Source organism: Neomonachus schauinslandi, chromosome 2 (genome assembly GCF_002201575.2).
Source record: "Neomonachus schauinslandi chromosome 2, ASM220157v2, whole genome shotgun sequence".
Lineage (NCBI taxonomy): Eukaryota > Metazoa > Chordata > Mammalia > Carnivora > Phocidae > Neomonachus > Neomonachus schauinslandi.
This window is the reverse complement of record NC_058404.1, coordinates 132,286,209-132,303,366: the sequence shown is the minus strand read 5'-3', so window position 1 is coordinate 132,303,366 and position 17,158 is coordinate 132,286,209. Positions and strand designations below refer to the sequence as shown.

At 41.2% G+C, this 17,158-nt stretch overlaps 2 protein-coding genes across 2 annotated transcripts in view; one reads left to right on the top strand and one right to left on the bottom strand.

Annotated features, from left to right (window-relative positions):
- PKD2 (polycystin 2, transient receptor potential cation channel) overlaps positions 1 to 4,169 on the top strand; it is a 52,801-nt gene extending 48,632 nt beyond the window's left edge. The window contains exons 14-15 of the mRNA XM_021702318.1: positions 3,096 to 3,243; positions 3,603 to 4,169. Of these exons, the coding sequence (XP_021557993.1) occupies positions 3,096 to 3,243; positions 3,603 to 3,839 (385 nt within the window). The 3' untranslated portion in view covers positions 3,840 to 4,169. The remainder of the gene's footprint in view (positions 1 to 3,095; positions 3,244 to 3,602) is intronic.
- Positions 4,170 to 15,731: 11,562 nt separating this feature from the next.
- Positions 15,732 to 17,158, bottom strand: part of ABCG2 (ATP binding cassette subfamily G member 2 (Junior blood group)) — a 105,731-nt gene continuing 104,304 nt past the window's right edge. Inside the window, exon 16 of the mRNA XM_021702258.1 lies at positions 15,732 to 15,948. Coding sequence (XP_021557933.1) covers positions 15,801 to 15,948 — 148 coding nt within the window. The 3' untranslated portion in view covers positions 15,732 to 15,800. The remainder of the gene's footprint in view (positions 15,949 to 17,158) is intronic.

Genomic DNA, 17,158 nt, shown 5'->3' with positions numbered 1-17,158 from the left:
TCTGGATGTGGATTTCTTTGCAGTTATCCTAGCTGGAGTTCATTAAGCTGCTGGGATATATAATATTTTCATCAAATTTAGGAAGTTTTCAACTATTATGTCCTCAAATATTTTTTTTGCTGCTTTCTCTCCTTTCCTTCTGGGACTCCTATCCTAGATATGTTGGGGTGCTTACTGGTATCCCACATCTTTCTTCACTCTTTTTTCTCTCTGCTCTTCAGATTGCATAGTTTCTGTCATCTATCTTCAAGTGTGCTGATTCTTTCTCCTGCCAGCTCAAATCTACTGTTGAGACCCTGTTAGTGACTTTTTCCTTTCATTTAGTGTACTTTCCAATTCCAGAATTTCTCTTAGGTTCTTTGAAATAATCTGCATCTCTTTATTGATATTCTCTATTTGATGAGACAGTGTCATCATACGTACTGTCCTATATCTTTTGAAACCTGATTTCCTTTAGTTCTTTGAATATATTTATAATAGCTACTTTGAGCTTTTTGTCTACTAAATTTATCTGGGCCCCCTCAAAGGCAGTTTCTGTTGCCTCCTTTTTCTCTGTGTATTATGGGTCACATTTTTTTGTGGTGTTTTTGCATGTCTCATTTTTTTTTATTGAAAACTGGAGATATTAAATAAATATTATAGCAATTTAGAATACTAATTTTCTTCCTCCCCTGCCCCCCCCCAGGCTTGTTCTGTTTGCTGTTTGCATGCTTGTTTTTTAATGAAGTCTGTTTCCCCCACATTGTGAAGCCTCTGATGCTGCTTCTCAGAGGCCACAGGTCTGACCACGTGACCACGTGACCACGTGGACCACCACAGTCACTTTGAAAAGATAGTGCTCTTAGCAGGGCTCTCACTGTCTTTCCCTGATCTCTCTGGGAAGCCTTCTGCCTCTGTTGATATTACTTCCACCTCTTGGCTTCCACTAATTGTTGGCTGCTGGGTCTGTTGTTTTCAGTAATGCCTTGGGATATAAACTGTTCCACACTCTGATCCAATTCAATTCAGGCCCCTTTGCGGGGGTAGTTTTTGAAGCCAGTCTTTAGCAGTCTTCTTAGCTGTCTCTTCCTGGTTCTTCCTGATAAACTAGCCGGTAAACAATTTATCTTTTTTATCTCATGAGGTGACCAACCTCGTCTTAACGGCTTATCACCACAATCCCCGTTTGTTCTGAGGAGCACTCAGGCTTAGCACTTTGTTCCAAATAAAGCCAGTTCTCTTGCGGGAAGCCTTGGAGCTCTCTGTTCTATGGCCTGACTCTCCTCCCGGCCAAAACCTCTGTGCCACTCCTTCAGAGCTAGGGTCAGGGACAGTGGTCTACTTCCCCAAGTGATACCCCTGTTTCATGAATAAGCCACTGGGCTAGGAGGGCAGCCTTCAGTCTTCTCAGTTTTCCTCTCCTGGCATGGAAACTCCAGCCTACAGTTGGCAGTTGGGTGGAAGAAGACATCATCCCTCCCAGCCACTCTTGCCTGGATTAGATCCTCTGCAACATGGATTTGGAGGTGGAGACATAGAGATGAGAACTGCAGCAGACCACCCCTTCCTGGGAGATACCATAGGCCCCCACTGGGAGCTGGAGGGAGTGGGGGCCCTGTGTCCATTGCCGAACCCAACTGGAGTGACCCTTCTGTTACACTGAGCTGGGGGAGACAGAGAGGGAGCAGACCGTAGCTCACATGTCATAGACTCTCACTCTTCTTACTAAAATCCAGTGAATTTTCTTAAGTAAATGCTTCTTCATTTGCTGTATACTCTTAAGAAGATTTACAGAATTGGGGTGCCTGGCTGGCTCAGTCGGTTAAGCATCTGCCTTCAGCTCAGGTCATGATCCCAGGGTCCTGAGATTGAGCCCCGCGTCGGGCTCCCTGCTCAGAGGGGAGCCTGCTTCTCCCTCTCTCTTCCGCTCCCCCTGCTTGTGCTGTCTCTCTCTCTCTCTCTGTCAAATAAATAAATAAAATCTTTGAAAAAAAGATTTACAGAATTTTGAAAAAAAATTTTAATTAATTTTTAACAGTTATGGTTGTTTCTCTGGGGAGAGTGCCTACAGAGCCCTCAAACCACCATTCCAGAGGTTGTCTCCTATTTCTATGTTTTTAAAGCTTTTACATAATTTTTTATTCAAAATATTCACTCATTAGTGAACAGTGTTTTCTAACTACTTTATTTACTTAATATATTGTGAACATTACTATTTCATTAAATATTCCATCACCATATAATTTCTGGTGTCTCCTTGGAATTCCATTATATAAATGAACAGTAACATATTTGAATAATTTTCTGTTAATTATAAAAATAACCATTTTTCTTTTTTTTTTAAAGATTCATTTATTTGAGAGAGCAAGAGAAAGAGAGCACAGGTGGGGGAAGGGGCAGAGGGAGAGGGAGAAGCAGACTCCCCACTGAACAAGGAGCCCAATGCGGGGCTTGACCCCAGGACCCCAAGATCATGACCTGAGTCCAAGGTGTCTGCTTAACCAACTGAGCCACCCAGGCACCCTTAATGTAACCATTTTTCTTTTTTTTTTTTTTAGTATTTTATTTATTTATTTGACAGAGAGAGATATAGCGAGAGAGGGTACACAAGCAGGGGAATTGGGAGAGGGAGAAGCAGGCTTCCCGCCGAGCAGGGAGCCCGATGCGGGGCTCGATCCCAGGACCCTGGGATCATGACCTGAGCCAAAGGCAGACGCTTAATGGCTGAGCCATCCAGGTGCCCTGTAACCATTTTTCAATGAACTGCTATTAATAAGCAGAACTCTAATGAGTATGCTGGTAGCCCAAAAATTCACACATATACATATTTCCTTTGGAAATTTTTCAAAAAATGGAATATCTGAATAAAAGCTAAGCGTATGTTTTTAAGACTTGTAATACAATGTTGACTTGCAGAGAAGTTGTGCCAGTTAGCGTTCCCATCAGCAATATGTGAGTTTATCGCTGAAGTTTGAAACTACTTAGAATGTGTTTCAGATTATCATATTGTTTAAGAAAAAAAATCTTAGCACTTCCATTTGAAAAGCCACGTGGGCTGAAAAGGCAACCAAGTGCACAAGGTGGCTTTGACCCCTCTCACCTGCGGTTTCCAACAGGCTGGTGAGGCGAGTGGACCGCATGGAGCACTCCATCGGCAGCATCGTGTCCAAGATTGACGCTGTGATTGTGAAGCTGGAGATCATGGAGCGGGCCAAACTGAAGAGAAGGGAAGTGTTGGGCAGGCTGCTGGATGGGGTGGCGGAGGTAAGTGGTCATCTGACACAGAAACACTGACTCAGTAAAGTATCGGGGTAGTCATATTTTATAACCTTGAATCTGAGACGTTTTTTGAAAATGTCCGTGTAACTGCAGATCCGTGCTGTCAGATGATAATCTGGAGGTGTTACTTAATACTGCAAGCACTGATGCTTCTGCCTTCACTGAATGGTACAATTAAGCAAAAAAGTTACTCCAGTAGCTCAGAGAATTGCTGTATACGCTGTAAATCGCCAGCGTCACTTAATGACAGATAATTTGGCCCCTTCATTTCCTCAGGCAACTTCTAAGTACAGAAGTATGCCTCGCCCGACCCCCAACATAGTGGTCTCTTTTTCCTTTATTAGGATGAAAGACTGGGTCGTGACAGCGAAATCCACAGGGAGCAGATGGAACGGCTAGTACGGGAGGAGCTGGGGCGCTGCGAATCCGATGATGCAGCTTCCCAAACAAGTCACGGTCTAGGCACACCCGTGGGACTGAATGGTCAAGCTCGCACCAGAAGCTCCCGCCCTTCTTCCTCCCAGTCTGCAGAAGGAATAGAAGGTGCAGGTGCAAACGGGAGTTCCAATATCCACGTCTAGGACATGTGCTAGTATGTGTTCCTAACCGGCGAAAAAGGGGCTGACGTCCTGCATCGCCAGGGCAGGTACGCTTTATATGCCCTGACCACCGTAGGATGCTGGTCTTCGTGACCAGCCGTTAAGTCTTCTGCACTTTAATTTATTTTAGATAAACCTTGCCCATGGATCAAAGAAGATTTTTTTTTTCTCATGTAAGAAATCTAGGTGTAAATATTGAGTCTAGAAAAAAAGTCTTTGTAAAGTATATGGAGTGGTATGCCCACTTGCTACCATGGATGAGTCTTCTCAGTTGACAATGAAGTAGCCTTTAAAGTGAGGAGAGAAGCATCAAAAGGCTTCTGAGTTTTATTTCCAATCACGAAAATCAGTATTGTCATTTTTGCCCAGTGTGTGAAGGGAAAGTAGGGGCATTCCTTCCCACGCAGGCTGAGCTCATGGACGTAATACATAGCTTTCTTTTAAGAAAGGAGCCTTTTGTTTCAACTACCTTCCCGGGGTAAACTTTTCTAAAAGATGAGCTGGAAAAGAACTCCAAACCATAGAATGGGTATGTAGTCATTATGCTAGAATTTGTATGAATGGTTAAGATAAATGTTGGATACTGTGCTTTTTTTTTTTGGTTATTGTATCATATCTAATGTCTGTGGGAATAACTGTTTCACTTAGTTCACACTATTTTTGCTCTGAGCTGCATGAAGCCACCGAAGATTGATTGTGGGTTAAAATGTCATCTCCAACCATAACATGGGAAAATTGGAAGGAGCCCTATCGCTAAGATTGACTTACTCTGATAATTAGTTTAGTATAAAGATTTGTCCATATATTCTCTTCCCAGGTAGCCCAACTTATTTGCAACTGATTTTAATGTTGTAACTAATCTGGGAAGGCCAACTTACTAAATGTTTTAAGTATGTACTGAAGGTTTTAACTCAGCAAATATGTTCATTTTACACAAGAATTTAAAGTTTTGAAATTCATATATAAATATTGTGAGACTAAAGTTTGAGTTTTATGCTGTTTTGAGAATATAGAACTCAAATACTTTTTTTTTTTTTTTTTTTTTTAATGAGAGAGAGGGAGGGACAGAGGAGAGGGAGAGAGACAACCTTAAGCAGGCTCCATGCTCAGCACAGAGTCCAACATGAGGCTCCATCTCTTGACCCTGAGATCATGGCCTGAGCTCAAATCAAGAGTTGGAGACTTAACCAACTGAGCCACCCAGGCACCCTGAGAACTCAGATACCCTTGATCCTGCATTTCAAAACTAGAATTTATAATCTAAATGGAGCTCAGTTTAATCAAAAGGAGTTTCTGGTATTGAAAATTCATTATCAGAATGTATCAGCCAAAGTTTGAATTTGCAGCAGGTTTTTTTTTAGGAGAGGGTCTCACCAAATTTATGGAGAAGAAGTCTATTTCTCAATAAAAAATAAAGATCTTATTTTTCAAAAGTGTTGAATGAGGTAACCTTTTGAGAGCTAATGGGACGAGCAAGGGAGAATGCAGTGTTGGTGAGTTAACTCCGACTCGGAGAACAGTAGAAGAGAGGCCTGTGTTTTAGTACCTTGTTCTGAATTCACATGTTGTTCGTGTAATTGGTAGAACATGTCAGTCAAATCTTCAATGAAAACACGAGCAAACGAACTTTTTAAGCTGGCTTCTATAGAAGTGATACACATTGGGCTTCCTTCACAATATTTCTCACAGCTTTCTTTCCATCTTTACTTTCTTTTGAATATGCTACACAAAGTTCTTTATTACTAGGTACTACAGTTTGCATTCCAGGGATATTGAGTGTGTATTTATGTTTGTGTACCGTGTTGTTACATGTAAACAAACTTCAATTTGAAGTGCAGCCATTATGTGGTATCCATGTGTATTGACCACGTGCCATATATCAATTATGGTCACTAGAAAGTCTTTTTGTATACTTATTATTATACTGTTTCTCATTCCACCTGTAAGACTGTACAACATTCTTTCTTTTTACCCTTAAGTTACAGATTTTTTTTCTCTTTAGTCATGGAGAACTCCGTTCTCATCCCTGTCCTGTCATCTTCCCCTCTATATTTGTATTATTAAGAAGATGTTACATATGCAAGGCTCTCGACAATCGAGAATTTCATTAATGTGTAATATTGAGCACTTTACTTCTCAATAAAGACTTGGGATAGTAACAGATGTTATAGTTGTCTATTTCCTAAGGAGAAGCAGCTGAGTAATTTGTATCATGAGACTCATTAGTAAAGGCTTAGACTTTGAAAAAGGCATCTTCTTTTTTTATGTCCAAAGAACAGTATGACTGACACATTACTTCGTCTGCAGTATGTACCTCTAGGAGGTGATTCTGAGGACTGTGTAGTGTTTCCTACTGTGCAACCCCCACATTTTACTTACGGTTTTCTATAGTGAAGAGTTGGCTCTCATAGTTCTGTTATCTCAAAATCTTTGAACATAATTCCCTCGTTGGCTTTTCCTGAGTTCCTCCATGGCTATATAACAGGAGTTGGAGTGCTGAATGCCAGGTTTATAAATATTTAAATTTTTTAAATTTTCTTTCTTTATTTTACAGAGAGAGTGTGTGAGCAGGGGGGAGGGGCAGAGAGAGAAGGAGAGAGAGAATCTCAAGCAGACTCTGCACTGAGCCCAATGTGGAGCTTGATCCCAGGACCCTGAGTTCATGACCCGAGCCGAAATCAAGAGCCGGACATTTAACTGACTGAGCCACCCAAGTGCCCCTATGAATATTTAGTTTTATTCAGAACTGTCAGATTGCCCTCCGGAATGACTGCACCAGTCTACAATTCCACTACTTGCATGAGATTACCAGTTTTATGCATACCCTCACCAGCATCAGTACCATGCAACTGCCTATTTTTTGTTAATGGCACAGCTTGAAAGTAAGGTTTCATCTTATTTTGCATTTCTCGGATTCCTAATTCCTAAGGTTGGACATCCCCTCACATAATTGTTCAACATTTGGGTTTCCCTTTTGGTAAGTTGCCTATTCAAACCTTTAAAATCTTACACTTTGATCTACTGGGAAACACGTATGTTTTTGTTCATTGCTTATTTTTCTACTGGGTCATGGCCTTTTTTGTTGATTTGTGAATCAACAAATCAAGTTCCTTGTGTGGTTTAAGTATTAATCCCTTATCAGTTTGGACTCTTGTTAGTATCTCTCATCCAACTGATAACTTTGTCAATATTTCCTTGGTTTTTATATAAAAGAATCCATCAGTTTGTTTTGCCTTATTGTGTTGGGGTTTTTGAGACCTTTGTACGGTCAAAAATTTTATTTATTAAACTTACAGTTTTACCTTTCACATTTAATACTTTGTGTAAGAGTAACCTTGTATAAGGCCCACAGATATTTTCTCCATACAGCCAGTTTTGCCAATATTCTCTATTAAATAAATTACTTTACCTTATTAGTTCATGATGTCATTTCCGTTTCATGTATAAATGTCTGTTTTTTTTTTTTTAACTCTTTAGCCTTTTACATACTGATCTATGAATGTTCTTGCACAACTTCTATCATTATGAATTTAGAGTACGTGTTCATATGTGGTAAGGTCTTCTTTTTTTTCCCTAAATTGACTATGCTATTTTTGTGAAACTTTATTTTTCCATGCAAGTGTCCAAACAAGTTTGGTGGGTTCCTATGGGGGCAGGAGTGGACAGAGAGAAAAAGGTCCCACCGGAATTTTATTGGAATTGCATTGAATTTACTGATGAGTTTAGGGAGAACTGACATCTTAACACTATCAGAAACAATTCTTCCTTTATTCAGAACTTCCTTAATGTCCTTTAAGTGTTTCTTAAAATTTCTTAAAGATTTATGCATTTTTTTATTATTTTTTTAATGTTATGTTAATCACCATACAGTACATCATTAGTTTTTGATGTAGTGTTCCATGATTCATTGTTTGCATATAACACCCAGTGCTCCATGCAGTACGTGCCCTCCTTAATACCCATCACCGGGCTGACCCATCCCCCCACCCCCTCTTACGCATTTTTAATATAGTTTTATTGGTACTATGAACAGAATCTCTTATATTTTCTAGTTGGTTATTGCTGAAATAAAGGGAAATTACAAATGTTCTATAAATTAATCTTACATATATCACACGTGTTGAACTCCTTTACTAACTCTAGTAGATTCTGTATTGATTCTTTGCGTTTTCTGGGAAGAAGAGGAGCTCATTTGTAAGTAAGGACAGTACTGTGTTGGAGAGTAACAGTGAGAGTAGACATGCTTATTTTGTTTCTGGTATTAATGGGAATGTGTTTCAGTGTCCTAAAAGAAAAGCCAAAACAAGGACTTGAGTCCTGATAGTTTATTTGGGAGGTGATACTAGGCAACTGGAGCAGGAGATGGAGAGTGAGCCAGGAAAGGAGGAAATGCCAGTATACAGGTGTGTTATGGAAGATGCCTCTGGAGGCAACGGGAGCTGAGTTCCACCTCTGAGGACAGTACAGAATGCCTCCCATAATTCCCTGTCTGAAGAACGTAAGGCCACGGTTTCATCCATCGGCCCCGGTCCCTGTTGGTGGAGGGCTAGACACCCCCACACTTTCAGACTATGCTTGCACTCGGGCCAAGCAGGTTCTTTCAGCTTTGGAGGACCTCACAGCAGCAAAGCGAAGAGATCTGTGGTGCAGGCTTGAGGTGGGATGCTGTCAACATGATCCGAGCTCACACGGAACTGGCCACCACAGCTGCCGCCGAAATCAGAGGTGCAGAGGAGATGGGCCACAGAGCACCAAATGCATCTCCTTCATCCACCCTTGGCACCACTCAGATCCACTCATGCCCACATTAAGGTCCACTCTGGACTTTTTGAGGGAGGCCAGCTAGCATCTCTAGAGAGTATAATTCAGGAGGGTTAGTGGAACTCGCTAGTCCCCATCGCTGGGGCTGCTCACAAGGCCATAACGATTTCTTATCTCCGCTCCCACCCTTTCTAGAGTTTCCTCGATCTCGGCCAATACTTCAGCTGTGCTGAGTTGCCGGTTCCGTGCCATGCTCACACCCTCATTGCTGAGGGCTCACAGCCCTCGTCCTTTATCAGGCTCTGATAAAGAGCCCACTGAGCATGGAGACACCAGGTTATTAGCTCTGTGAGTTCTCTGCCCCATTAGGCCGCAGTAAAGTCTAGCCTCTCCTAACACAGATGACCAGTGTGATACCTGCTTTCTTTCCCCAGTGTGCAAATCTCAAAGTGTGTTTCAGGCTCAGTGGAACCCTCACTGTATTCTCAGGTAGAAGTGTGTGTGTGTGTGTGTGTGTGTGTGTGCGCGCGCGCACGCGCGCACGCGCCCCCCCCCCCCCCCCCCCACCACCACCACTCTTGAAGATTTGGGAGCCCCACTGCAGCAGAGCTGACAGCTGCGGGCAGGACGCATCGATTCTGCAAATGGGTTAAAGGGAATGATACTGAGAGAGGCCGAGATCACTGGCGTGTAGACCTGTATACTATAACTGTATACCGTCACTGCTGGGAACAAGAACTCTTGGTTGACTACAGGGGCCTGCAAACTTTCCGTAAGGGGCCAGATAGTAAATATTTTAGGCTTTATGGGCCATAATGGTCTCTGTCACAACTGCTTGGCCATCATAGTGCAAAAGCAGCCATAGACAATACAAATACAAATGCGTGTGACTATGTTCCAATAAAGTTTTATTTACAAAACTAGGCAGTGGGCCGGATTTGGCCTGCAGGCCATAGTTTGCCGAACTCTGGTTTGGAAGGATGGTGCTCTCGTCCCAGCCAAGGGTGTCATCCATGAACCAGCACTAGGATGATGCTAATAACCTGTGTTCATGTCCTGTGGGATGTAGCAGTAATAGCTAAAATGTACTGAGGGCATCCTATGAGCCAGGTACTTCTAGGCACTTTACATGCATTGCCTTATTTCATCTTCACACCTACACCGAGGGAGATACTAATAGAGTCCCTATTTTTTGCATACGAGACTAAGTAAATTACATACAGATGAAGCTAAGTAAGTTAATCAAGGCCACAAACCTGGTGAGTGGAACATGACAAGGAGGGGAGGGGGGACATCTGCCTGAGTAACTGTAGAGATAGAAAGGCCCCGTATTTGCTTCACAGCTCCTGAAACACTTTTTTAAAGTACAACTCCCTGGTTTCTACTAGAGACCTCTGTGCCCACCTTGGCTTCTGCACATGTGCCCAAGTGACCCGCCGCAGGTGATTTGTCAAGTTACCCTAGGAATAGTGCAGTATGTTCCAAATCTTAGCAAGAAAATAGTCCGTGTGGCCTTTGGCGGGTCACAGCCTCTGAAACTCAAGTTTCCTCTTCTGCAAAATGAAAAAGATGGAACAGCTTGAGGTTTTCAAAAGCATTGTACCGCCAAGCCCTCTGTTCCTGAGATGACGCCTCGGCTTCTGTTGCCCGGCAAGGAAAGGAGGCCAAACCGTCACTTGAGCGGAGCAGCGGCTATGCCAGCTGTCACTTCTCAGAGATCCACAGTGCTGTCGTGTGGGGCTGCCGGGGGAGAACGACCCCGCAGGTTGCAAAGGGTTTGAAGATCGGGTGATGTTAATGAGCTCACTTGGTCCTAAATGTGATTCCGATGTGTTGGTGGGTACAAAATATATGGCTTTGAATGCAGTTGTCACAGTGATCAGATCGAGATCGAATTATAATGAAATTAAAATGGCCTTACCTGGTTATTGCAATCCTAAATCAGTATATCCCAAAGAATCACCTGGAATTCCCAGGCTCAGTCCTCAGAGATTTCTCAACAGATGGAGGGAAAAAATAGCCTTTCCTTGCCTTCCTTCCTCACATAAGCATCCCAGATGATCATTGATTCTTACCAGGGAAGCTTGGGAAACCCTAGATAACAGCAAAGAAATGTGGAAGCTCACAGTCTAGAAAACAAGAGTTACTTCAACTTAGAATGTAAGTTATCTTGTGTTCATAGTGCTCGGTGGGGACAAAGTAGGCTGCAACGTGAGTCAACTGTTTTTTTTAAATGTATATACCATGAGACAGAAGGCCAGGAGGTAGAGCAAGATGGTAGAACTAGGTTTGGTGGGGCTCCATGTTTTATTTCCTTGGGATCTTTAGTCCACTGAGAATAAACCCAAACCTGTGAGGGTGAGGATGGTACTGATTATCTCCTGCACTGTCTTGATGATGATGAGCTCTTGCAACTATTCAACTTAGCTTGACACAAATTCCTATGGATGTAGTAGACATTATTTGAATTAATCTGAAATCCTAATTCTGTCTTTACCAAGGAATCCTCTGATCTCAGTTTCACACCTGAGAAAAGAATGTCACAAGTAAATGGCTATTAGAACACTTTACTGTTTAAATTAGTGAATCAGCGCTCTGGCTTACCAGTCCCCTTCTGAGGATGGCTGAAGTGAATTAATTCCTCAGAGCATAACAACGCTCCTTACATGCACTGGGGAAAAAAAAAAAAGTCCAATTCCTAAACATGCAAAACAGGCTCCCCCACAAACCCCATGAGGCCTGACCTCAAGTGGTAGCCAGATCTCTTAAGGAAGAGTCAAGTATTAGGAAGCAATATATTTGTTCTATTATGCAGAAACAGGGTTTCAATATAATACCTTGAAAAATATTTTAGTAAAATTACCAGCAAATTTCTTAGAAATCTGGCTCATCAACATTTTAAGTATGGTTTCACATGAAGCAGGAGCGACAACTTTACACCAAGGGTCTCTGCAAACTGTGGCCTGTGGGCCAAATCTGGCTCACACTGAGTTGTATAGCCTCAAGCTAAGATTAGTTTTTACATTTTTCAAGAACGATTTTTACATTTTTAAGAGATCGTCTAAAAAAAAACAGGCAAAGGCTACAAAATATTTCTTAGATCCCTTCACAGATAAAGTCTGTCAACCCCTGGTCTACAGGAATAAAAGAGCTCTGCTCGGTCCTATCCCTACCAACCAAAGCGGAATGTAAAAAGAAAATACTTAAAACTAACCAGATGAACAAGTCAAAGGCCAACCTTTCAAACAGAGAGAAGGCCCTCCTTGATTTTAGCAACTTTGAGTCTAAATCTGCATAAATAAGATTCCAGTTATTTTGGTAACAATTCATATGAAAGAAATTACAGGATTATACCAAAAGCACATAGGTGAAGTTGAAAAGTCAAGCTGGGTGGCTGCTCTCCTTGAAGCTAGTTGAAAAATGGACAATTCAATATAAACAACCATATAACCTAAAATGTTAAAGCTAGGGGCGCCTGGGTAGCTCAGTTGTCAAGCATCTGCCTTCCGCTCAGGTCATGATCCCAGGGTCCTGGGATCGAGCCCCGCATCAGGCTCCCTGGTCCTCGGGAAGCCTGCTTCTCCTGCTTGTGTTCCCTCTCTCGCTGTCTCTATCTGTCAAATAAATAAATAAAATCTTTTAAAAAAAAATGCTAAAGCTAAAAGAAATTTTCATTTTATAGATGCAAGAAGGAATTCAGAGAATGTAAGGATGTATGAAAACAAAAAAAAAAAGAAAAATAAGTATCAAGAATTACTTAATCGTTATGAATTCTATCTGAGGGAGGTAAAACAATATTACCATCATAAACATATAATTGCTCAAACCAGGACACTAAAAATAAGTAAAGGGCATATAAAATTGTATAACTTTGAAAATATTTATTGATTACATGGTCACTGTATTATACTGGTGGGCCTATAAAATCGTTTTACTCAAACTCTATTTTCAGAAATAACTTTCGAAATGCACCCCATGAAACCTGTTTGGATTATCTGTGCACACAAGCAGTGCGTTGTTCAAATGAAATATACTTTTTACCATGGATACTAGCCAAAAGTTTTGTTGTTTTTTTTTTTTTAGAATGAGAGACAGAGAGCATGAGAGGGAGGAGGGTCAGAGGGAGAAGCAGACTCCCTGCCGAGCAGGGAGCCCGATGCGGGACTCGATCCCGGGACTCCAGGATCATGACCTGAGCCGAAGGCAGTCGCCCAACCAACTGAGCCACCCAGGCGCCCCCCAAAAGTTTTAACATTGCAATGACTTGGAAGTACTCTCAAGCAGATGACTTTCTAATAATTCTACTGCTACAACCATAAGGAAAATCCCTTAAGACACAGTATAGCAAGAGGTATCATAGAACACCATACAGTTCTTCCATGAGGGAATGCAAAATAAAACACAAAGTACAGAATCTCTACAAATGTAAGGCCTCCAGTAGGACTCATACTCTAAGACACTGATCCTCACAGATTTCTAGGCCAACCATAAAGTTATTGTATGTTATCAACTTGTCACCAAGTGGCCTGCTGCTCTAGTCAAAGGACAGGACCATATGGAGAGCTCAGACAGCTCAGGCATCCATAGTGGCCGCTCACACATCAGTGTTGGTGAGAGCCCAAGCTCTTGGACCCATGAATGGTATCTGCCCCAGCTACCTCAACTCGTCTCATCTGAGCCCATTGAGCAGGCACTGGGGTGGTCTAAAGATGTCATATAAATATGAGTACTGCTACTTTTCAAATATATGTAGATATTGAGGTACTGAGGTTAATACAGTTCAAATCTAAAGACCATGAAGAATGGCTTCCAAGATGGAGAAGGAGTTGAGTACATACGCCGCCTCTTCAACAACTCACTTCAAGCCACCACGAGAGCAATGGAAGGAATAGAGTAGTAGCTAACACTTTTCATTTATTCCTGAGGTTTCTTTTATTTTAAACCAAATTAATTCATCCTCTCCACTATCGGTTGGTTCTTGTGACATCCAAGAAAATAAAAACAAAATTCAAAACAATATAGACATAGTCTGAAGTAAATTTCTATAAATTTATATTTTCTATTTTATAGGACTTATATTTACTTATACTTTAAAAAGTGTTCCTTAACTCAAAAATGGTGAAGATGGCAAATTTTATGTTATGTGTTTCTTACCATAATAATTAAAAACAATTGTGTAAAAAAGGATATTGTAATATAAAGGGATGGTAAATATAACAAGATACATTTAAATTCTTTTCAAAAGTAGGTATTAATATATTTGGCTGTTTTGTTTCTTCTTTAAGTGTATTTTGTATGTAAAGTATGTGTGTGTGTATATATATATACACACACTTTATATATATATATAAATATAATATATATATAAATATAATATATATATATATATAATGAGGGAAGAGTGTATACAGAGAACTCTAAGGAAGCCAGGATTATATACCAAGAACAGGAAAAACTGATTAACCCTGATGGTCACATAATAATCAGGTAAAAAGAGTGTGTGATAACATGTTACAAGATGATGCATTAATCAAATGTCATCTAAAAAAAGTTTCTTAAAAATATAATGCTACGTCCCTGGACTGATGTCACGCCAATATGGCAGGGCACCCACTGACACTAAACGATACTCCAAGATGAGCAGTCACAAGGAGTCTACACTGGTGATCCTCAGGCTCACTTAATTCCTATTAATACTGAAAAGTGTTTACTTTTATAAAAAGGGGGATTCATTGCAATGTGATCTCCTGAAATGGATCCTGGAATAAAGCATGTTAGTGTGAAAGTGGTGAAATCTGAATAAAGTGCGTAGTTTAAGTAATAATAATGTACAGTGTTAATCTCTTCTGACATGTACCGTGGTCTATAAATGTTAACAATTAAGGAAAGTTGGGCAAATACTGTCTTTGCAACTTCTCTGTATTAATACTTCATTAAAAGGGGGCGGGAGGGACTTAAATAAGGATGGATCTATGCACACGGGAACACAAAACTCAGCTGTTGTGATGTGTGATAACAGCAACAGAGAGGAGTATGCAAGCGTCATTTCAGAAACAACCCAGAGAGGAGGAAGTAGTGATGGGGAGCGGGCACCAGGGGGGCTCCCATGTGCTGGTCATGTCCTGTTTCTGCCCCTAGGTCGGTAGCTGCACTAGCATGTTCCTTTTACGATAATTCACTGGACTACACTTTCCCCTACATTACCCTTTAATAAAAAAAGAAGTTAAGAAATACTTCCCTAGTTCCGATAAAGGTTAGAATGAAGAGAAAATCTGTGAATAAGAGATGTCTATGTAGGAGCGAAGACGTCTGTATGGGGGCAGTTGTGACAGTTATGGTATCACAGATCCAAGTGTTCGGAGCCGGGAAGGATCTCGGTAGTTCCCGGGTCCTGGCGTGGCCCATTCTTTCTGAAGCAGCCCTGGAGATGCTGACGCAGCCGGGCGCACTGTGCATTTGAGCCAAGTGCCCCGGGAGGTTGTGACGCGCATCCAGACCACAGACCCCTGAATGCCCCAGCACAGCTAAGCACCCTCCACACCTCGTCTGAGGCCGGCAGACCTCCTGCGGTGTTCTGAGTCCACAACAGAGAAATCTCAGTAAGTTCTAATAACCTTAAAAGGCCCAGCAAAGCTTCTTCTCTCAGAATGGCTTTTTTTACCCTATGAATCACACTGGGTTTTTCCAACACAGTTTAGATTTTGTACTTCCACCACTGCATCTGTATATTTGTTGTTATTATTTACTAAATAATGGCAGATCGTAGATTCTACTAAATAACGGCAGATCGTAGATTCAGATGATACTGGAGCTGGAGGGCGATGAACCCTCTACTCCTTTTAAAGATGAGGAAACTGGTATCAGAGGTGTTCAGAACTTGTCACAAGTTCCTAGAATTCAATTATTTTTTAGGTCCATAAATTAAACTAGATGCCTCCCCCATGGTTACTGTATGACTAGATGAACTAATACGCAGTTCATAAGAGCACTAGTTTATGACTTGGATTCTTTCATGTGTAATTCAGTTCACCACGGTTTCTGTGAATGTCTTTGCTGAAAATAATTCTTGCTGAACAGTATGATGCCAAAAGAAAAGACAACAAGAACACTTCAGAATATTTAAAATAAATCAAGATGCTCCATTTTTAATGTGTGGATCAATCATGTAAATTACAGAGGAATTTAAGAATATTTTTTAAGAAATAACAATTTTAGGTAGGCAATTGTAAGGAAGATAACAATCATACATGCCAAGGCTACGTGATTCTTCCACAAGCCCCACTGGGAGAGATCGATGCCCTGGTTTAGCAAAAATTCTTCGCCAGTACATCTGAAATTCAACAGAAAAAGAATATGACTTCATTCTTAGCATCTGTCAAATTTTACTCATTTAAATTCACTCCTCCCATAGGTTACCAAGGCTTAAATAACTATGCCTTCATGTACAACAGACAATGAGTGCTTACGAATCCATTAGATACTATGCTAAGCAATCTGCATGTAACAGTTTAGTTAATCCCTAAAACAGCCCAATGGGGGTTAGTACAGACATTTAAAAGATGAAGAGGCTAAGGTTGTAAGGAACTTGTCCAAGTCCACAGACTCACACTGTGAACCAAACTGCTAGTCTCTGCAAATTCATTTGTTTCCAGATCTATGCTGCTGCTCTCTTTAAAGGGCAAAAACATTTATCAAGTAATTTTGCCCTCACTCCTGATGGGGAAAACCTCAGTTTTAACAGATGACATCAAAGGCCCTTACCGAGATGATCAAAGCTCTTTCTAGAACTCATCACCCACAAATCAGCCATACAAACGAACACAGGCTAAGAATTTTGAAACTGGGAAAAGAGGTGAGCAAGGCCTTCCTGGCACCATCGCGTTCCATCAGCTGTTGCACCAAGACCGGTCTGAGCACTGCAGATGCTCTGCAACATGCCATCACCAGCAGGCCCATTTAATCAGGTGGAAGCCTCAGCGGCAGCCGAAGCACAACAAGGGTGCAGGAGCCCTGCCACCGTTTAGAAAAGCACCTGGCACTAAAAACACCTGGTACAGCCTCAATTATTACCCGTTAGCCCATCTTTGTGCAACTCTTGAAATCTAGCAGTCCCCCCCAAAAAAGTGTTAAGCCCAGACAAAAAAGAGAGGGAGTGGGCAGGATAAAGAAAACTCTTTCTAGAGGTTTTCTAGAAATACTACAAAACAGCACTCTGTCCTGTTACTAAGAATTATTTCATGAAGGTTCATGAGATTTGGATACCAGCATTCTCTTTTCTTTCACTAGTTAATGTATCAGAATCAAACCGTTAACAACAATCATCAATAAGGAAAGTGTTATTCAATTTTTGAAACAATATCCTGATTTTATGAAAATCTGCATTTCTGTTTTATTGACATTACGCAATAAATGGGACTTGTTTCTCAGCTGACTGAAATGTGTTTCTTTCTTTAGAGGGTACATGCTTTAATAAGGATATTCCAAGTCATTTTAAAAGAAAAAAAAGATAGCCGTGTAGACTTCGATTTCATAACGTATCC